The sequence below is a fragment of the Heterocephalus glaber genome, unplaced genomic scaffold (assembly GCF_053883595.1).
Source record: "Heterocephalus glaber isolate CG9 unplaced genomic scaffold, H.glaber_assembly_v1.0 deba00001673, whole genome shotgun sequence".
NCBI lineage: Eukaryota > Metazoa > Chordata > Mammalia > Rodentia > Bathyergidae > Heterocephalus > Heterocephalus glaber.
Genome location: NW_028258410.1, coordinates 9011053 through 9033600, shown reverse-complemented (window position 1 = coordinate 9033600; position 22548 = coordinate 9011053). Strand labels below are relative to the sequence as shown.

General features: G+C 56.6%; 1 protein-coding gene across 1 annotated transcript in view; it reads left to right on the top strand.

The window, feature by feature from the left end:
- The window catches only part of Cdh4 (cadherin 4), a 526919-nt gene that overhangs the window by 471111 nt on the left and 33260 nt on the right, over window positions 1-22548 (top strand). Inside the window, exon 7 of the mRNA XM_004840986.3 lies at window positions 9234-9406. Coding sequence (XP_004841043.1) covers window positions 9234-9406 — 173 coding nt within the window. The remainder of the gene's footprint in view (window positions 1-9233; window positions 9407-22548) is intronic.

Genomic DNA, 22548 nt, shown 5'->3' with positions numbered 1-22548 from the left:
CTCCTGGGGTGGATTCTGCTCATTCTGGGAGAGCAGCGTGAGAAGAGCCAGCAGGAGAGAGATTGATGGAGGCCACACCTCTGGTAGCTCCACACCCTGCTGTTTCTAGAATATCCCTCACAGCACATGAGTTTGATTATAGTCTGTGAATTTTAAGGCGCTGGCTCTTGACCTTAAGCATTCATCTGCTTTTTTTGCCAGGCAGGGGCTATGCTGGAAGCAGGGGTCTCTTGTCAAGGAGCTAGGATAAAATTTAGCGTAGTGAAGGCCGGAGCCTCCAGGGAGCTCATTAACTCTTTCTCCCCTGCAACCCCAGTCCCCCTCTGTCCCCTTCCCTGCTGCTGCTGCACCTTGGGGAGACAGAAAGCACTAAGTGCACAATTGTCAGCCGGAGACAAAGTACCAGAGGGTTCCTGTGGTGTTGGTTCTAAGCCATTACTGCCCTGGGCTGATGAAAAGCTGGCATGAGAAGACCCTGCCCCACCTGGGCTCCTAAGGTGCCCCCCTCTTCTGGGCGGGACAGGAGGTCAAGCTGACACAGCTGTGGGTCAGAATCCACCTGCTGAGGTTGGCTGAGCTCTGGCTGGGCCCCCGGGACACGCTGGCACTTCTCAGGGAGAATGACAGTGTCCAAACTGCAGGAAGCATCCCATGAGAGTAGGACAGGTCACTTGCATCCAATCTGAGCCACACAATTGGTTTACCCAAAAATGCAGCAGACTTTGGATCCCTGATCGATATGTGATTAGCACTTGGTTAATAAGGATGAACCCTGGAGTGGAGGACCAGCTCCCTGAGTCAGACTTGTGACTCACGATGGAAAAGTGGGGTCCCAGCCTGGGCCACCAGCTCATCCCCGGGGGGTCCTCCACTTCAAGCCCCTCCCAGAGCAGCCATCCATCTCAGGGCCATCTTCGTTCACAGAACAGGGGCACGAGGATGCTGTCATTGGGACAGATTGGGTCTAACAGGACATTTTATAGCCACTGGGATGAGCAGGACCTCTGAGGAGTCCGAGGAAGATGGCCCTGCTGAGGCCCCTGATGAGGCTGGGGCAGGTGAGGACTCGGCGTCCCTCATCCCCACAGACGGCCCTGGGGTGCAGGTCAGCTCGGACAGGAGCTCTATAAGCTGGGACATAGATGGGGGACTGGAAACCCTCGGGCTCCCAAACCCAAAGTGACCATGAAGTGCTGGCGTCCCCACCTACGGGCAACCCCTGGGCATGCACACCTGGCTCCAGTGTGGTTTTACCCTTCTGTGTCTCAGCAGGGATGGCAGACACACTGCCTCATCCCACCGGCACGCCCCGCCCTCTGCCGCACCAGCCACAGGCCACAGCTGCCCTCAGCCCATGGCTTCAGGGAAGAAACCCTAAACCTCTTGGTCCCGAGTGTTCTTACAAAGCTGATTTCCTTCAACAACAAGGACTGACTTTTACTCAGAGTTTGTGCCTTCCCTATTATTTTCACGTGAAAACGTATGTTTATTTCATAAAACAGTTGAGCTGGACATAGACTTTAATGTCGTTCCTTAGGAGAATAAGCAGTTGGCATCTCTGTATTGACTCTGCCTGTGCCTTCTGTTTGTCAAGTGAACCTGGTCCCTGAAGCCCAAAGCACCCGCCTACAGCAAGGGCTACACCCAGCCCACCACTGGGATTTATAAATAAAGTTTTATAGAACACAGCAGACCCCTTTGCTGATGCTGTCTCTGGCCGGTCTGTGCTGTTCCCACCACAGTGGAGAGTAGGTGTGACAGAGGCAGTGTCCCCAAGCCTAAAATATCTGCTCTCTGGCCCTTGCTGCTGGCCTAAGAGCGTGGCCTTGAACTGAGAATTTAGGACAGCTGCTTTCAGTCTTCAGTCTGACAGAGCACCACCTCTGTGGGCCTCAGTTTCCCCATCTGTCAAGGAGTAGGGTGGGCAGCAAGAGGAGTCCAGAGCCCCAGCCAGCTGACCCCCAGCCTCTGGTGCCCTGTTCAGGGGGCCCTTCCCGCCCCCATGCTCAGCCTTGCTTCCTTTGCCCTCATCTGCGGCAGGAAGTGGCCACCCAGCAGCAGGTCCCACCGACCCCCGCTGGAGGGTGCAGCCGGGGTTGGTGGAGAAGCCTTCACGTGTGGCCTTGGCATGCGTGGGCGTCCTGTTTGCCTGGTTGGGTTTCAGCATGATCCCTTTCTTCTCTGACCTGAGTGGCTCAAGCCGCAGTAGGCAGGAAGCTTACATGATACAGTCAGGTCTCCAGGCCCCATGACCAAGCCTTCTGCTTGTGGGGTGCCTTGCCTGCTGCTAATTTGGTCTTTTGTTGGCTTGATGGACTGGGACAGGTGCTAGAATGGGGCAGGCAGATCTCCGTGTTAGAGCAGATTAATCCCGTGCACCAGGGGCCCCGGATGGACTGGCCATCCCTCCACTGCCCCCCAGGCCAGGAGGGCTGAGCAGTGATCTCCGAGCTCAGAGCCTGGCCTAGCGTCACTCTCCACCTGTCCACTGGATGACTATTCAAGTCCTGCCACGTGTACTGGGCCACTGTGGGGTTGCTCTGAGACGTGGTGAGTCAAGGCTCGAAAGGCACTGGCGAGGCTCAGCAAGTGGAGAGGCCAGTGATAGGCCAGGGAGGGGAGCAGGCCAAGGCATTTAGAGATTCTGTTCCCATCTAAGTCCTGGGGGTTCTTACAAAAGCCACCTGGCCCCATGTCACTTTGAGTAATTCCAGTAAATTCCAGTTAATGTGCTCAGTCCTCTCTTCCTCCATCAGTTGTTTCTTTGTTCGTTTCTCCACCTCCCCCACGTCCCCTCCATCAGTTGCAGAGCATCCCTCTGCCTTGCTCTCGGGTCTTGCAGGGCTGTCCAAGGAGCATGCTCGCAGGGAGCGTTAGATTCCCAGGGTTCAGGAAGATGCAGCGCCTTCTCTCCGTGGCCTTCTGACCAGACCATGAAATCTGTCACTCACTCCTCAGCGACTCTCCCAGGCCTGCCCTTCTGCAGCAGGAGAGTTTCACATAGCGCCTGACGAGCCCACAGTGGCCTCCCACCAGCTGTGGCGCTGTGCTGTGACAAGACGGAGGAGCAGTCACACAGCTGCTGTCAGGCCTGGAGTTCACTTTGTAAATAAATCCTTCAGGGGTTTTGTGTGCATGTTTGTGTGTTTGTTCACTTGTTTGTTTGTTTTGGTGAAACCCCACAAGATGAAATGATTTTTATCTTACACAATTCATATTATTTAGATGCACTCTTATACCTATCCTTTGTATAAACATTTGTGCGTGCGTGTGCACAAGCGTGTGCACATGTGTGGGGGGGAGACCTCATACCTTTCTGCATTTCTGAGTGGTCCTCTGGAGTCATTTTCCTTCTATCTGGAACCCTTACTGTCTCCTTTAGTGAGGGTCTCCGGGTGGTAAATTATCTCCATTTTTAATGTCTAAATGTCTTTATTTTGCTTTCAATGTAGAAAGTATTTTAACTGTATAAAGAATTCCAGGTTGTCCATTAATTTCTTTCATCGCTTTCTTTCACACTATTGTTTTCTGGCTTCTGTTATTTCTATTGAGAAATCAACATTAAGCTTTATTATTCCAATAAAGACTTTGTGCCTTTTTAAAAATCTCTAGCTTCTTTTAAAATTTTTATCTTTATCTTTGGCTTTTAGGCATTTACTATGATGTGGTTAACTGTGATTGTCTTTGATTTATCCTGCTTAGGGTTCTTAAATCTGAAGCTTGATTCTTTTATTGGTTTTAGAAAAATTTCAGCCATTATCTCTTCCAACACTGTTCCTGCCTCTGTCTTCTTCTTTGGTCCTTCTGGATTCCAGTTACACATCTGATAAACTTTGCTTTGGTCTGATTTTCTTTTTTGTTGTTTTTTGTATTTTGTACTGGGGATCGAACTTGTGTCCTTGTGCTTGTGCAGCAAGTGGCAAAACCACTGAGCTAAATTCCTGGCCCTATCTGGGTATTTTCTTTTAATAAATCTTCCAATCTATTAAATTTCTCATCAGTTGTATTTAATCTACTGTTAAAGCCATTCAAGTATTTTATGTCAGTTATTTTTCAAATACAGGTTTCCCACTTTATTTTTTAAATGATTTCTAATTCTTGACAAATTTATCTATCTTATCCTATTAATTCCTTAAACATAGTAAACTGTTTTTGTTTCTTGAGTTTGCATCTGAATTTTTTATTATCTATATCTTCTGAAGCTGTTTAATGTCTCTTTTTCATTTTTGTTTGTGACCAGATTTTGTGTATACTTAGTTATTATTAAATGCTTTTATATTGTATATGAAAATTTTTTTGACATAATTTGTGGTTATGTGTGCTGTTGCTTTTCCATGGAAGTTTTTTTTTTTTTGATACCAGGGATTGAACTTGGGTCCTTGAGCTTGTGAGGCATGCCATGGCATGGAGGATTTATCTTTGATCCCGGTAAGGGATGCTATATTAATCAGCTTTCCTGTCACTTGAACAAAATACCTGACACCCACGACTTAAAGAGGGAGTGGTTTAATTTGGTTCATGGCTTTGGAGGATTCAATCCATGGTCAGTTGGCTCCAAGGCAGAAGCAGCATGGTGGAAGGGTATGGCAGAGGACAGCTGCTTACCTCGTGGCAGCCAGGAAGCAGAGAGAGAAGGGAGGAGCTGAGGATAAGAATACACTCTTCCAAGACAGGCTTCCAGGAACCCACCTCTTCTGACCAGGTCCTACCTCCAAACATGGGATTTGGGGGGAACTTTTTAAAGATCCAAACCACAACATTCTTCCCATGGCCCCCAAAGGCTCATGTCCATCTCATTATGCAAAATGCATTTACTCCATCTCTAAGAGTTGCCAAAATTAACAGTTCAAGCTTTGCTGAAAAATTTAAGTCCAAAGTCTCCTCTAAGACTCAAGGCAAACTCTTAGTTATGAACTCTGTAAAAATCAAAAACAAAGTTAAATACTTCCAACATACAATGGCACAGGGTGAATATTCCCATTCCAAAAGGGATAAATAGGGGAATAGAAAGGAATGGGACCAAAGCAAGACCAGAATCTTGCAAGGTATACATTCAATCTTTTTCTTGCAGGGGAGGATACTGGGGATCAAACTTGGGATCTTGCACTTTCGAGGCAGGTGGCGGAACCACTGAGCTAAATCCCGGCCCCTAAACATTCAATCTTGTAGCTCCGTGTCCAGTACCCAGGGCAAGTTGTGAGATGTGAACTCCACAGGACTGGGGCAGTCCCACCCCTATGGCCTTTCTGGTTGCAGCCCACGCAGCCTCTCTCTTGGGCTGACTGTACATACTGCCAGCAGCTTTCCTCAGCAGATGTTCCATGTTGCCGGCATCTCTAACTTCCTGGGGTCTCCACTGTACCTTCATCTTTATTCTCATAGCTTCATGCATCACTCTCTGAGGAGCATATTGTCTGGTGTCCCAGCTCTTCCTTGAAATCTGGGTGGTAGCCTCCATGACTCACAACTCTTACATTCTGCCTGAAAAAAAAGAAAAAGCATCACATGGAAGCTGCCTAAGTCTGCCACCAGAATGGGCAGTATCTAGGACCCCTTTGACCATGACTGCAGAGGTATCTAAGTGCCTGGATAGTTGAGCATGATAAAATGAATCCTGAAGAGCCAATTCACTAGGCAGCCCATCTCAAGCAAGGGCCCAAGGAGTTCTCTTCTCAAATGAAAGGTTTATACTTTTGCACCATTGAGCCTGAAATTGGTGGGGTCTTGTTGAAATTCCTGAGATGCCTCCAAGGCATTTTTCTTCTTGCCCCTTTTCAAACTAATTGGTTCCTTTTTAATAGCACTAAACTCTTCAGCAGCCACACTTCTTTTGGCCCCAATTTTATACATGGTTCATTCTGGGCCAAAATTTAAGTTAAATTTTTCTCCTCTCCCTTTTGCCCCCAGTCATCACCATAAAACTGACTAAAATCAGCTAGCAGTACCCATGCCACACCTTGAATGTTGGGCTGTCTTGAAATTTCTTCCACTGGGTTAATTAGTACAGTGTCCTTAATCTCAATCTCTTGAAAAGTCTCAAAACAACAGCACACATGGCCTCTAGTTCAATGGCCAATAGAGTCCTTGTTCCCAACTAGAACCTCCTGAGCCTGGCCTTTACTGTCCACATTCCTTTCAGCATTCTTGTCTTCTGAGTTCTAATCAGAATCACCCATGAGGTTCTGCTTACAGTGTTGCAAGGCTTCTTATCTCACATCTCCAAACCTTTCCAAACTCCACCTGCAAACCAGTTACAAAGGCTTCTAAACCACATGGTCAAATACAGTTACAGTTACAACACCACTTCTCTAGTACACACTTTCTATATTAATCACCTTTCCCATTGCTGGGACAAAATACTTGATACCCACAACTTAAAGGAAGAGAGGCTTCATTTGGTTCACAGTTTTGGGGGATTCAGTGTATGGTAAGCTGGCTTCTGTGTACAATTGCCATGGGGAAAGGCATTGAAGAGAAAAGCTGCTCACCTCATGGCAGCCAGGAAGCAGAGAGAGGAGGAAGGAGCCAGGGTAAGAATATAAACTTCCAGCCGGGTGTGGTGGTGCACACCTATAATCCCAGCACTCAGGAGGCTGAGGCAAGAGGATTGCTGTGAGTTCGAGGGCAGCCTGGGCTACATAGTGAGTTCAAACCCAGCCTGAACTAATAGGGAGAACTTGTCTCAAAAAACTTAAAAAAAAAAAAAAATGAATATAACCTTCCAGTGATCTGCCCCCTCAGGCACCACTTCCAAATATGAGACTTTTAGGTGAGACTGTAAATCCAAACCACAGCAGATGCTAGTAATCTTGATCTCTTTAACCTAAGCTCCTTTAAGTAGAGCTGTACTTCTCTCTGTTAGGACTATTTATTTCCAGATCACTTACTCTCCTAGGGTGCTACACTTCAAAGTGCAGCCCAGAGAGTAGAGGGATTATCAGGGCCCCTCCTTTCAGAAGCCTGACTTTCAGTGTTTGACTCCCACTCCTGGGAGTCTGCTGAAGGCACTGGGCAGCACTTCAGCCTGTCCTAAGCCAACTTTGGAATCAACAAATTCCTTTAGAGAAGAGAGAGCTCCAGTGTTGGACTCCCCTTCCTACTGCTCCCACAAATCTTTGCACATGGCAGTTCTCTAGAGCCCTAAACAGGTGTTTTACTTCTACTGTTTTTGTTTTGTTTTGGTTCAGCATTTCTCATTTGCCTCCAGAGAAAGGTTGATTTATAGCCATATAGTCCACCTTCGCTAAAGACAGAACTTTCTGGATTTCTTTTAAATCCCCACTGCCTCTGGGAAAAGTCTATTGATAATTAAATTCATAAAATGTGTATTTACAAACAACTCTGCATGAATTAGGGTAGATCTGTATGAAAATGTTTTTTCATAGGGCTTCAAAACACACAAGTTCTCAGTTGTCTTCCCTGGAAGATACTTAATAGAGATGTGTTGGATGAGCAAATAGATGTTCTAGTGAATGATCCACACTGCAACATCTTGTTCTGATTACAGCCAGTTTTCTATGGAACCCACTGAATGAATGAGTCTTTTTGCTACCTACCCCATCCCCATCCCCCGAATGCCTAGTCTATTTTCTGTGCATGTCTTAAAGATATCAACGTGATCACATAACCGCTGATGAGTACAGTCCATTCCCAACCCTACCTCATGCCTCTGCCCTTCTTTGTTCCTCACCCACGCACAACTCTTCTCTGCCCCAGGGCCTTTGTCCCTCTGCTCAGCATCCTTCTCCTCTCCTCCCTACCCTGCTCCCTCTGTCTTTCAGAGAAGCCTTCTCTGTTTCCTCTGTAGCCTACCTTCTCACCCAGCTATTCTGCATATGACTTTATTCATGCATGCATTCTTTACTCTCTGCAAAGCGCATGTCATAGTTTGCAAGCATCTATTTCTTTACCTCTTTTGTCTCCCTTTCCCTACCAAGAAGGGAATAAGGACAATGTTTTTCTGGCTGTACCTATTGCTGTATCTAAGCACAGATCATGATGCATGATATGTACCAAATGCTCAAATGTGTACGTGTGGGGTGAATAGCCTGATACAATGGAATAGTATTCAGCCATAAAGAAGAATGAACCTTGAAAACATTGGCCTCATAGAAACCAGACACAAAAGGCTCCATATTATATAATTTGATGAACACTTCAGTGTCTAGAATAGGCAGATCCGTAGCGACAGAAAGTAGATGGGTGGTCGCCAAGGAGTGGGGGAGAGAGGAGTGGGGAGCAAGTGCACATGGGTACAGAGTTCTCTTTGGGATGAGAAAATGTTCTGGATTAGAGTGGTGATAGCTGCACAACTCTGCGGAATACTAAAAACTGTGGAGTTGTACTTTGAAAGGGCAAACTTTATGGTATATGAATTATATCTCAAATGTACTATGTATACACACATAGATGTATTAGATGATATAGATGTCTGTGGAGTAAACAAATGAGTGGGAAGGGCTACGTCCTGGTGTGCCAAGAATCCCTCAACTCGTGCAATCAGGAATGGGTGCCCCGTGGGGCCATCTGGGCCCACGTGAACAGAAGCCCATCAGGCAGGGGGAGTTCTGCACACGAGGAGACTGCCTGTCCTGTTCTGTTCCCTGCCTAGGGTGGGACTCAGCCCAGCACAGAGCAAACCCCTCAGGGAACAAAAGCGGTGGCCTTGGGCCATTCGAGCCTCTGGGGTCCCCAGTGTGTGTCCATCAGGCATGTGCCACACCCAGGCGGGATCCCCAGATGGTAAGAGGCTGGCCCAGGACCCAGGTGGGAGAGGGAGAGGAGAGGCATCAGGGCAGGGAGCAGCCAGGAGCCCCACCAGGTGGGGCCTCCCGCCAGGGCCCAGCACTGGCTCATGGTAGGTGCTCTGTAAGTGTTTGGGGAATGAGCCTCAGGCCCACGGGAGCTGAGTGTGCATGGCAAGAACTCTCTGCCAGTGCTGGGCCATGTGGCTCGGGCGGAAAGGGCTTGGCGGTGGGAGGCCCTGGCTCCGGGCTTTGTCTGCTGCCCGCGTGCGGTGGAGCACTGGAGAGGCACATCCTCCTGCAGCCCCCATGTCTCCCCAGCGGAACAGGGAAAGGTCAAAGCAGTGACCACCAAGGAACCCTGAGCCTTCAAGCTGGAGCCCCATGAAGGAAGGCAAGGCCGTGGGGAGGGGCAGGAGCTGCTCCAGGCTCATGGTGGTCCCAGAGCCCCTGTGTCAGTGACTCCAGCTGCAGCTCTCTCCATTCCAGGAACCTACGTGATGACAGTCACAGCCAACGACGCCGATGACAGCACCACAGCCAACGGAATGGTGCGGTACCGGATTGTGACCCAGACACCACAGAGTCCGTCTCAGAACATGTTCACCATCAACAGCGAAACAGGGGACCTGGTGACAGTGGCAGCTGGCCTGGACCGTGAGGTGAGGACCCGGGCGGGATCCACAGGCAGTACCTGCAGGGAAGCCACCCTGGACGTCTCCCTCCTGGCCCGAGGGAGACCACAGGGCACAGCGTTCACAGCAGCTGCTGCTCGGGAGACACCAAGTGCGCCATGCGAGTTCCCTGGTGCAGGCCCCGCCGCTGTGTGCGGCAGAGAGGGCCAGGGCTTGGGAAAGCAGGAAGGAGCCTCCCTCCTGTGGTCCTCGGGCCCAGCCAAGCACCCGGGGGCCAGAGCCAGCTGCACGAGGCAGGCCACCCTGCCCAGGGGCTGCACGCCCTTCTGTGCCATCCCGAGCCAGCCCAGGGGTCACTTACCCCAGCTGGTTCCATGACCTCCACCTCCCTGCACTCCCAAGGCCCCTCCACTGGCCTGTGAACCCCACTGCCACCCTGGGGAGGGGAGAGGAGCCCACCACAAGCAGGAGCCTCTCCCGGCAGCTGACTGCCGTCCCCGTCTGCACGCCCCCAGGGGACCGGGAGACTCACCCCACCCTGGCTCAGGGCACCCAGCCAGTGGCCGGAGAGAGTGTCACCTGCCTGCTCCCATCCCAGGCCTCACTGGCCTCCATCTGCCCTGTGCCCACATGTGATGGCCTCACTGACGAGTTTGGCTCCGGGCCCTTGTGCCTCCTACAGGAGCTCAGAGCAAGCAGGGAGCCGCCCCTCTGGGACGGCAGAAGCTGCAGCTGCTTCCTGTGCTAGCAGCAGGCTGACTTGCGGACCCAGCTGTCCCCTCTCTGCCTGATTGTACAAGTCTGTGGGGACTCCCACTGTGGGCTGTGATGTCACTGAGGGGCCTGAGCCTGGGAGGAGGGGAGGTCCCCCAGGAGCAGCCCACAGCCAGGGTCCTGGCGGATATGAGAGTCGTGGGCCCCAGGTGTCTGAGTCTCCTCCTCGCCACTGAAACCCACCACATGCCTGGCCACCCTGCCAGCACCTCTGCCTTTCAAACCAAGGCCAAACTGCCAGGCGGCCGGCCTCCGCCTGGGGAGGCATGAAGCACTTCTGAAGATGGGGAACTTAAAGGGCGGTGCACCAGGGTGTGGCGTGGAAGGTAACCGCAGAGCAGGTGGCTGAGCGGGAAGATAAGGCAGCCCCAGGGTCAGCACCGGGGGAGGGGGGGGGCGCAGATGCGGGGGCAGGGAGCAGCAAGTGGCCTTGGGCTCTGAGGGTCAGCGGCATCCTGTGGCAGGAGGAGCAAGGGCTGGCGTGGGTGGAGCACGTGGGACGCTTGCTGCGGATCCGATCTATCGTTTTCCTGGAGCGGTGTGGGTGGAGCTGTATGGTAGGAGCGTGACCCAAATGCAGTGTGCTGAGGCTGGCCCAGCCCTTGGCTGCGTGGCTGTGGGTCTGTTGAGGACCCGGCATAGACCCATGACGGCGACCCTGTGCAGGAGGGTCATCAGCGAGCTGCAGAGAGGCAGCAACCAGACACACTCCCCAGGCCCGCCCCAGCCCCCCTTGGCCACCCAAGCAGCCATGAGCAACAGGTGTTCTCCAGGCGTGGCAGGACCGGGCCGTATGCACACATGTACACACAAACACAACCTGCAGCTCCCAGTGCCACAGCTGCAGCCCTCGCTCTGTCTTGGGGAAGAGGCGGGAGCAGAGTGAGCATCAGGCCCGGGACATCGGCCTTGGGATTGCCCTGCAGGAAGGAGGTCTGTGGAGTCCCCGGCCTGGTCTGCCTGAGAGCTCGGGGTCTGAGGAGAGAAGGGATGGGAGAGAGGGGACAGGGCCTCATCCCAGCTCGCGCCCACTGGGGGCCATGGGTCGGGGGCGTGCAACCTGAGCTATCAGGACCCTGGTCAGGAGGAGAGAAGCCCTGTCCCGTCCCTCTCCGCAGGCAGCTGGGAACCGTGCTCCAGGGAGTCCTCCAGATGTGCAGGTGGAGTCACAAGTCTGGCCTGAGACCTGTCTGCTGCTCCCCTTGTTCAGCAGCAGGGTGGACCGAGGCCAGGCCAGGCCCAGGGGAGGGGCCCCTGGACAGATGGGGTCTGCCCTCGCTCTGTGGCAGGGGTGAGGTGCACAGCGGGGAGCAGCACAGATGCCTGTGCCCAGGGGCCAGAGGCACATTTGCACGGTCAGAGCAGAAGCTAAGCCAAAGCAGGGACACCGCAGGGCTGGCCGTGAGTCACGTGCTCTCAGGAAGGATTTGGGGGCTCCTGTCTCAATTACAGGATGTCCATCACATTCTTGGGGTTCACAGAGACCCAAGCTGGCCTTCTCATTGGACAAACAAGCAGACTAACCCACCAGGGGTCCCCGGGATCCAGGTCGAGCGTCCAGATGCCCCCGGCCCATGCAAGCCCCTGACCTGGGCCCCACTGCTCTGGCAGAGTACTGCGGGGCGTGGCCCCGGCCGGAAGTAACTCTGCATCTTGGGTCCAGGAGCCGCTGAGCATGAGGCAGATTGCTGGGTGGGTTGGGGTGTGTTCTAGTTTATATTTTACAGAAGAGTATCAGATATTTTCCAGCCAAAAAAATACATACGATGTAAGTGTAGATTCCTCTTCAGAGCTGCAACTATTGAAAGTCCCCCCAAAAAAGGGAGAGGGGGTGCAGGGTCCAGGCATCGGACGCTAGCAGGGAGCAAGAGATCCACAGAGCCCACGGGCCTTGGGTGTCCTCTGCGCCTGCCCACACAGAGGGAAACCCCTCGGACCTGCGTACGACCATGTGTCAGGTGCCACCGTGGGCAGTCAGGGCCTGTGACCAGGCCCCTGCAGATGTGGCTCCCGCCACACTGTGACCCCACACTCGCTGACCAGGCCCAGTGAGGTGGCCTGGCCTGGGGCAGAGGGGAGGCTGGGCCAGCCCTGCTCCCTGCTGGGACCTCCCCACACCTCCTGCCCAATGAGTCCTTCCCTGCCGTCTGTCTCAGGGCTTGGGCGTGGCCTGTGAAATGTTCCCCACACAATGCCCATTGAAAAGCCATTTGAGGGGGCACCCTCACCTGTGCTTCTCCAGGGGCTAGGTGGCCTGGTGGGAGTGGACACGGGCCGCTGGCCAGGGCATCTCTGAGGAACCAGAGCCACACCTCTGCTTTCCTCCAGGGGCTCAGGCTTGCTTCTTCCTGTCATTGTTGGTGAGTGTTCCTAATGTCCAGTCCAGGGAGACTTTCTCTCCCTGTTTCTGTCCCCGGCCCATGAGTCACAGTGAGGGGCATGGACATGAAGCCCAGGACCCCAGCACAGCGTTGGGCTTCAGAGAGGGGCCCTGCTGATTCCTGGGGTGCACAACCATGTGCCTTGGGCTGGGAGGACCCAGCCAGCCTTCTTCAGACTCCCAGAAGGCAGGGGGGCCGTAGAAACCCTAACCAGGCTGTGACACAGTGGGGTGCTCCCGGGTCGTCACAGGGTGGGGCTGAAGAGAGGCTCATGTGGACACATAGAGAGACCACACCCAAGGGGACATTGGCTCTGACCCCCATGAGCAGCAGGAGCTAACCCCAAGAAGAGACTGAGAAAGCCAAGTATCCCCACAGCTGACCTTGCAGGATGCCCCTCCCCTGCAATGGTTGGGCCCAGGGTGGGGTGCAGAGAGGGGCTCAGCTCAGTGGAGGGGAGAGAAGTGACAAAGTGAATGTTTATTGAGCACCTACTGTGTGCACTGCTCATCCTGAACAGGTAGATCCAAGCCGCCAAGGGGGCATCCTCCTGGGTGGGCAGGAAGAGCAAGGAAACCAAACCTTGTGAACCTGGGGACGGGGCACCAGGAGAGAGGGCCGGGTTGGGACAGGCACTAGAGACAGATGACTTCTGTGTCACCCTCCTCCAGCGCGGTCCCCGGGTCCCAAGCACAGTGAAGACCCGGCTGAGGGGGAACGCAAGAGCTTCCCCAGCCATAGGTACTGGCCAGCCTGGACCCTGGCCCTGGCTGCCGATGTCCGAGCTGCTCCCTCCTCGGGGGCTGGAGCCTGGCTGGCTTGGGGACCAAGGCCACGTGGGTGCCCCGGGGCCCCCCCGAGAGCCACCTCAAGCCTCTGCTGTCATCTCCAGGCTGACCTTCCCTTCTGTTCCCTTCTGCGGGAGCCAGTGCTGGAGGGCGTACCCTGTTCTCACCCAGCCTCAGTGAGACCGGACATTCTAGCAGTTGCCAGAGTGGGGCTGGGTGGTGGGAGGGGCAGGTCACTTTGTGAGCCTTGGCTGAGGATGTTCCAGGCCCTGGCCCTGGTGGCGATGGGGCTGCAGGGTAGGGGTGACGGGAGGAGTTGCCGGAAGGGAGAGGGCGCCGGGCGGTGAGGTTGGGCCTCAGGCCTGCTCTTCTCCACTGGCTCCAGGAAATCTGAGTAACGCGTGCAGCCAGCGCCAGAGCAGCACAGCCCAGATGAGCACCCAGGCTTGGGCTATTCAGCGACAAACAATTATCCCATAGAGGGGTCCAGATGCGCCCTCTGGCACTTGGGCACTGGCGGCAGAGCCTGGCCTGAGGGGTTGGGGGGCTCGGGTCACTGAACCCAGAAGCCAATTTCTGTCTCAGCCAGGGCTCTGTCCTGCCAGGTGAGGTCCCCAAGCAGGGCCTCTTTGGCTGGACACTGACCACCATTTGGAAAGGGCACAGGTTTCTTTTTCCCTCTCAAAGACATTTATGCCCCAGCCCCAGTGCAACAGGCAGAGTTCAGGACCCTGTGGCAGACAGAGCCCCGGCACTGCTTCCCGCTGGAGGAGCAAGCGTTCTCGTCGTCAGGGAAGGAAACCCACAGACACAATTGCCACCGATTCCACCGCCTCTAATTAGGAGAGCTATGTAAATCGAGCGTTTCTACATGATTAAATGTCAGGAGGGACTTTGATAAGACGCCAGTGGTTCAAGAGCCTCTGGTGTACAGCAAAGGCTGCCCCACTTGCTAATCCTATTCATCTTTCCTTGTTTCCTAATTAGAATATTTATGGCCTAATGGGAGGGAGCGGGACACCCCAGGCCCATGGGAAGGTGACAGCTGGTTCCCCCTGCCTCCTGCTCCTGTCTCACCTGGGAACTCACCTGCTGCTCCTGCTGCCTCCCCCGCACCCCCAGCCCTGAGGGGCCACACCTCTACCCTGTGCTCTTCCTGCACTTTCCCTTTTCCTCCTCGCTCACCAGGGGCTGAGCGCCTTCTGGGAGGGATAATTCAGCTCCACTCAGTGGCTGGCAGATGGAGGCCATTACCACCACTGCCGACTTTAATTAACACACCCACAGGACACAAAAGGCGGCCACTCTGCCTTCAAGGGTGTGAGAAGCAGTGTGAGCTGCACTGGGCGGGGCCAGAAATGCATCTCCTCCGGTCCTAGGAAAGGCAGAGCCTGGGGAGGCTCCGCGCCTCCTGGTGATGACTGAGTCACTGTCAGGAAACACTAACTGTGGCTTTGTGGTCTCAGAGGGCAGAAAAATAGCAACTGAGACAAACTTACCCCTGGCCCACCTCGGGCTGGGTTTTCACCCTGAAGACTTGCTGATCTCTTCTGCAGAGAGAGAAGAGACACAGAGAGGCAGAGGGAGGAAAATGGCTAAGCAAAGGTGCTGACACTCGGACACTCGGCCAGTGCCCATGGCTTTACTGTCCACTGGCACCCGAGTCGAGGGGGCAGCGTGTGGCATCCGCCCGCTCGTGCCCGGGTCCTCTGGGGGCCCTCAGGGCCGTGTCTCCAGCTGCTCCAGGGCCAGTGCCCGTGTAGCAGCCGCTCCAGGCTTGCAGACCCGAGTGGGAGCGTGCTTTTTTCTGCAATAACACCTGTTGATTTTTTCTTATCACAAAAGCTGTGCGCTTACGACAGAGAACACAGGTGATGACAGCACCAGGCCCCGTCACATATCTGAAGGCAAAGGCCAGTGCCACGGCACCCCCTCTGTGTCCCAGCATCTGCTCCTCCACACACAGCTTCTGGGGGCACCCTGGCCATGGAGAGCAGCGCTAGCACCGAGCCGGAAGGACCCTGTGCAGGTCTCCTGGCTGCGCCGGGGGTTGTCCTGCCTACTTTACAGACCCTCCTGGGGCTCTGCTGTTGTCTCTGCCTCGGTTGCAGCCAATAAATAACAAGTGCCTTCAGCCCACGCCACGGACACTCCAAGGGTCAAGGTCAAACAGGGCAGAGGATGTGTGGGTTCATGGGCAGGAGCCCTGGAGTCACCCCTCAGGACCTGGGTCACTGCTTGTGGCCTCTGCCCTCCCATGGGATGTGTACCCTGGAGTCACGCACAGGTCAGCAGCACCCGGGGCATGGCTGTCCGTCCATGAGGCCTCTTGGGGACACCTAGGGAGACCACGAGGGCACCGTCTGATCAGAGATGTGTCACCTCCTGGCCCAGGCAGCTGCTGAGGGTGTCGTGCCGTGAGGGGGCAGGACTGGCCAGACCCACGAGGGCACCCGGGCAGCCCCGCCTTCGGTAGGGGTGACGATGCGAAGGCGAGGCCAGCAGTCCCACTAGAGGGGCTGAGCCAGGTGTGTCTGCTGCTTCTTTCTCACGCACACCCAGCCACTGCCCCCCCCGTGGGGAGAAGAGTCAGACGGAGGGGAATGGGCAGGCGAGGCCACAGGCACCACGGCTCCTGTCCAGAGCCTGGACGGTGAGGAAGAGGCCGAGACAGGGTCCCCTCAGAACTGCAGCTCGCTTGCACCGCCAAGCCTCCGGCCGTAGCTTTGGACCTCCGCCACCTGCGCTCACACGTGGCACCTGCGGATGGAGACACCGGCTGCAGAGGGGAGGACAGGAGGCGGAGCTCAGGAGCCACCTGCCCCAGCCCGGACCCATCCGAGGAAGTGCCCAGCGGGGCCCGGGAGGTGCTGCAGACCAGGAAGGACCCGGGAAGCAGTAAGACCAGACCTACCCGCCAGCTGTCTCGTGCACAGTCACGGCGAGGGTCACGGCAGGCTGGCTCCTGTCCTGGGCCACAGCTGCCACCTGGGAGCCCGGGACCATCTCCTGGCTTTGCAGAAGTGAGGAGTTCAGTGTGAAGAGGTCTGGGTTCAGGGAGCTCCGGTCCACAGTCCAAGTCCTGGCAAGAGCAGGCAGAGGGACATGGAGATAGCCGGGGACAGCCATGGGGCAGGGGTAAGAAGGGCAGGAGGGGTCCGAGGCCCGGGAGGAAGAGGAGGCAGCAGTGAGGGCAGAGGGGCTGGTCACAAGGTCAGCGTGGACCTCGCTGCACCACCACCAGGGCACGGTGAGAAACCCCAGCTCGTGTGAGGCTAAGAAAGTCGCCACCCAACCCAACCCACAAGGTAATGCCAAGGTACTTTGTGTTTCCCACTCTTTCTCTTTCTCTCTCTCTCTCTCTCTCTCTCTCTCTCTCTCTCTCTCTCTCTCTCTCTCTCTCTATTTTTTCAGCACTGGGGGTTATACCCAGTGCCTTCTCACTGAGCTGCATCCCCAGCCCGATTTCTTTTTTATTTTGAGACAGTCTTGCTCAGTTGCCCAGGCTGGGCTCAAACTCGAAATCCTCCTGAATCGCCACGACAGCAGACGCATGCCACCACACCTGGCTTCCCTTTCACTCTTGCTGAAAGAGCTCTGGCTGACTCAGTCAGGTGCTGGCATCTTAGCAAAGTGGATTTGAGTAGGATCTTTCTGGAAGTCCAAACCTGGGGTCCAGCCCTGGCCCTTGCCAACCAGGGACCATCAGGGGGCCACAGCTGGAGAGTCCCACGCCCACCACAGCCCTGTGCACACGTAGTGGCTACATCCTAACCAAGCTCTATGTGGCCAGCGCAGGAGGGCAGCAGTCATAAGATGCACCTGATTTCTGGCTGGTAAACGTGAGCCCCAAGTGCCCCAGAGTGCGAAGGACTCCAGCTGCTCCTTCCTGGCCTCCTCCCACCATCCCACCTCCAAGTGAGCGACCTGTGACCAGCTCCCTCCAGGAGCAAAGGCACATGGTACACGCATGCCCGTGTGTGTGCGTGCGTGTGCGCAACATGTGCGTGCATGTGCCTGGGTGTTGCACATGTGTGCACGCACCTCCTTTTCCAGGGACGTGCAGACAGGACACTGGCTGGGCCAGGATTCATGCCCTGAGGCTGGGGTGCCCTGAGGATGCCCCCAAGGGAGGACCCCGGTCTCAGCGAGACTCTGGGGTGTGCAGTGCCCCCACCGGGGATGCAGGGCATGCTGCCCCACAGTGGGTGGTGTTGGTGGCTGCTGTTGGAGCCTCAGATGCTGAAGTCCTGCCCTTCTGGAAAAGGTGCAGAGGTTTGTAGAAAAAAGCAGCTGCGCTACTCTCTGGCCACCTTTCAGGAGAGTGTGTGTTAGTCACTGAGGTTCCGCGGGGAAACCTCTCAGGTGGGAGCAGAGAAGTGCCCCGCGGGATCGAAGCACCCCTGGGCAGGGGACATCCAGGTGCACCCCGAAATGTCAGGCACTCCCAAAACCATGGGAGAAAGTTTAGACATGCCCGGGAGCATACGGACATATTCCAACACCTCCAGAAACGTTCAAAAATACCCATACATCCAGAAGAAAATATGCAGACACCGCCAGACATGTCCAGAAATGGCCCAAGGTGTCCAGAAATGCGTGACACACCCTTGGCCCTAGCACATGGGACGTCTGCTCTGAGAGTCTTTGGACGCCCTGCTTCTTAGCATTTCCTGGCTTCCCGGTGCTGTCTCCTCTTGCCTGCAGTGGCACAGCACCAGAGAAGGGAGGCCCAAAAGAAAGCAGGGCTCTGAACTGCTCTCTGCAAAGACAAAGAAAGCGCAGACTGAGGCGCTGGCCACACCAGGTCTTCCTCAGTTCTGCCCTGCTCCACTCCGGGCGGAACCACCAAAGCCATTCCCAGCACCACCCAGCAAACACAGGCACTGCACCCTCCCCCAAACCCACCGCCTGTTGGGGCATTGTCATGGGGCAGTGATCCCCTCACACCCTGTCCTTCCTGCCAGCCCGGCCCCTGCATCTGCCCAGGACATCAGCCCAGGCTGTCCTGTGCCCTGCAGAGGGGGAGGCAGGGCCCAGGCACCCAGCAAGCTGGCACTGGTCTGCTCGCCAGGGTGGTGCCTCCCAGGCCGGGCTGCAGAGGAGCCCTGGGGAGCACCGGGGTGGCCACTGGGACATGGGGACGGGGTCCACTCCCCTCCCTGTGCTGGTGCTCCCTGCCTGCTGCACCCAAACCTGCCGGCCACTCAGAGTCCTCGGTGCTGCCCCACCCTCTTCCCATTGCCTTCCTCTGGCCTCTGCCTGGGAGGCCCACTGGGCGAGCAGTGACGGGGATCCCCTGCCACCCTTTATTTTCAGTTATGGCTTCCTGTCAGGGTGAGGGGCTCAGGGCTTGGATAAGCGTGAGGAAGCAGACAGGAGCGCCAAGTGAGGGCACAGGTGGAGGTCAGGCTTTGAGTGTGGGACTGCTGACGCCCTCCGCCAGGGAGGCACTGGGCATCTGGAGAAGTAGGTGCCAGGCCCAGGGTCTCTCCTGGGGCCCCTGGGCAGGGCCAGAAGGACGAAAGTACTTAGTCTGGGGAACGGCCAGCTACGGCCCCAGTGAAGGAAGCCCGTGTCTATCCCTGTAACTGAAGTTTTATTTATACCATCCACTCTGGACAGCGGCAGAGCTGGGTAGCTGCAGTAGACTGCGTGTGCCGCACAGCCGGAAGTAGGCACCACCTGGGCGTCGCGGGACCAGAGGGCAAAGCTGCCACACAGTGCCAGGCTGGCTGGGCTGCTGTGGAGGAGCAGGGCTTCTGGCCATGCCCTTGGCGTCTCTGCCGGGCGGAGCCAGCACAGGCTCACCACAGGCATCGTGTTTTGTTTGTCATCTTTGAATCCGGCCAGCACACACAGGAGACCCTCGCATACCCAGCCAGGTCTCTGGAGTCACGGACAGCAGGGTGCTGGGCCCATTGCGTCCCTCGGGCACGGGAAGGCCCAGAGCTGCCTGGTGGGCAGGGCCTGCAGCCCCCTCTAGCCCCGACACCAGCCGCAGGCCACATGTCACCGGTTCACATCGTGTTGTGCTCCTGGGGGAGAGAAATGCAGAACTTCTGAGTCGCATCGGAAGTGGGGAAAGGGAAAGCCTGTGCATCCTTGCAGAAGGGAGGGCCCCAGGCCCGGGTGCAGCCACCACATGGGCCCCAGACCAACTGCTCCCTCAAACCCGGTCCCGCCACCCACCCCAGCCAACCTCCCGCACCCCCGCCCATCCTTCATGCTTGCTACCCCACCAGCACACTGCATCGAGGCCTGCTGGTGTCCCTCCCTGTCCCTGCGTCTGCCCTCCCTCAGCAGCTGGTACAATCCCTGTGCACCCCACAAACTCTCCCATGTGTCCCTGTGTCACCCAGAGTCCAATTCAGACCCAGCTACCTTCCTTCTGTACCCTCCAGCCCAACTCCCCCGTCACCGCATGCCTTCTCGAGCTCACCCAATGCTGCCCCCGGGCCTTTGCACTGGCTGTTCACTCACTCGAGCTTGCTGATCAGAGACCCACTTGGCAGAGGCCCTGTCCCACACCTACTAACAGCTCCACTCCAACCACTCTGTCCCACTCTCCTGCTGAATATTTTGGCAGCCTTTGTCACCACCTGACCTGCTGTTTTCTTACTTACTGTCTGCCTCCTCCCTTAAAACCCTGCTTCTCAGCCAGGGCTGATGTCCCACTGGGCTGTGGGCTGGTGTTCCTGGCACTTCGTGGGCAGAGGCCAGGGATGCCATCAATACTCACCACAGAGAAAGACCCAGCCCCAGGTTTGGGAAAACCCAACCTAGAGTGTCAGCCGCAGGAGGCCAGGAGCTCCAAGCCCCTGGAGAACGAGGGCACGTTGCCCAGGCAGAGGTTCGAGGCATCGGCTGTGGGCCCAGGCACAGGAGTGTCCCTCTGGGGCCCCAGGGGTCCTCAGCAGGGTGGGCCCGACCTGGAGGCCTCAGCCATCTCCTAGGCCCCGCTCCTCTGAGGCGTCTACGCGGAAGGCATTCCTGGCAGCCCATCTTCCTTTGGTGCCCAGCAGGGAAAGTGGGAGACAGGGGCAGAAAGGGAGAGGCGGGGTGGGGGAGTGGCCATCGCATCTGTGCTGGGGCAGATTTGTGGGGTGTGGAGACCTTGCTGCTCTGCCCTCCTGCAGCCAAGGCCGAGGCAAGAAACCTGCCTGCAGCCCACCTGGTCATACAAGAGGGAGCTGAGAGCAGTGGGAGCTCTGAGGGGTCTGCAAGACCCTGGGGCCAACTCAAAGGTCACATCCTGGTGTCCCCAGGGCAGGTGGAAGGCTCGGAGATGTGCTTCTCTGACACTGCAGGTGGGACTGGGCTTCCAGCTTGGTCCTGGGGGCAGGGCCAGAGGGCAGCAGTCCACAGAGGGCCGAAGCATGTCCCAGGCAGGGGTCGCCCTCCCTGGGCTCTGCCGTGGCCAAGGCCCTGAGTTCAGATGGCCTCTCAGCACCAAGGTTCTCATCCACAGACGGCCAGGGCGCCCCATGGGGAGATTCAGGCCCCACCAAGGCCCCAGACAGGGAGCCCAGAAATCAGTCAGAGAGAGGGGTCCCCCATGTGCTCTGCTGAACCCCTGGACCACGTGGGTTTGCACCCAGGCAGGAAACAGGGGCACTGGGGGGCTGGGCTGGGGGCTCAGCTTCCAGGGAGGGGCTCAGCCTGCAGTGGAGGCAGGGGGTCCCTGGGCGTCCTGCAGGCCCCACAGGGAGCCTTGCTGCCAGCATCACACGACCCCAGCTCAGAGAGCCAGGTCAGCGGGCGGAGGGTGCAGAACCCCTGGGGACACAGGCGGTGCACCACTGGGCCGGAAGTCGTGGCCACCATGCCCCATCTGACATGGCAGCTGCTCGGTGCATGCCCACCTGGGCACCCGTCACCGCCCTTGGGTCCTGGAGTCCTCGTCACCCAGAAAGGGCCCCATTCCCTAGCGGCCAGCCCAGATTCCCAGCCCACCCTGGGCGCCACCAGTCGATGCCTGCACTCCGCGTGGACTCTGTGGTCGCAGCTGTCATGGGCACAGGCTCCCGAGTGCCGTCCACAGTGCAGTGCCCCAAGTGTGGCCCGGGTGCCCCGGCCCTGCTGTATGTCTGTCTGGCTGCAGTGAGCCTGGTGACAGCATTTTCCAGATGCCCGCTGCCGGCTCTTTTGCACAGACACCAGGAGCGGAGTGGCCAGGTCTCCTTGCAACCCAAGGCTCAGCTTTTCTGTTTCCAAGGCCCCTGCATGCCCCACTCTGCAGCCCCACCCCGTGAGTCCTCCAGCCCCTGGCACACACCAGCTGAGAGGCAAGGCAGGGCAGGGCTGCCTGGACCTGCCCCATCCCTCAGGGTCACAGGGGCTGGGCGCTCCAGCAGTGACTGCCTCGCTCAGAAGAGGCCCGGAAGCCCCACCGGAGAGGGCTGCTCACTCACGAGCAGAGGCCCTGGCCATCGGGGGAAGGGATGAGAGGGTCTTCGAGCTGGGCTCCAGGCCAGGCTCACAAGACCCTCCAAGCACAGCCCAGAGGGTGACAGGCCACAGGCCGACTCCTCAGACCTGCTGTCCCAGAGTGAGGTGGCCACAGGCTGGGTGTGGGAAGATGTCACGTGAGGCTGCGCATGCTCGCTCCGGGGCTTTGATCCTTTCTGGGCACCAGCACTGCATTACTGATGGATATTTGTGGAATTTGCATGCTGAGCTGTGGGGGACAACTGCTTGTGGCTTTCTTCCCTGCTCTCAGACGTGAACGTGGTCAAACCTGATTTTAATGAATTCACTGCTGCTCTGCTGCTGACCCTGTGGCCTCTGCCCCGTTCTCTGTACCCAATGGAGCCAAGAGGCACCACTGGGAAGCAGGCAAGGCAGGCTGCAGGGAGCCCACCCGCTTCCACAGGTGTCCAGCGGGGTGACCCTGCCCCGTAGACCTGCCCCACAGCCCTGCCCCACTGCAGAGGCTGACCACGGGCAGCCCCACGAGGCCCAGGACAAGGTGCTGGACTCTGTGAGAGGTGGCCCAGGGCCAGGCCCCGGCTGCAGGTGCACACATGGCCATCTTGTCTCTTGGGGAGCAGAGGGCCCCAGAGCACCGGGTCCTACCCTGTGCGCACCAGATTCACCCCACCCCCTTCACTAAGGAGCAAACAAACATTAGGACCCGGAAGCAGAGTCCTGCAGCAGCCCTTAGCTGAATCGAACCCTCCAAAAGAGCCAGCCAGCCCATGCATGCAGATCGCACACCTCGGGA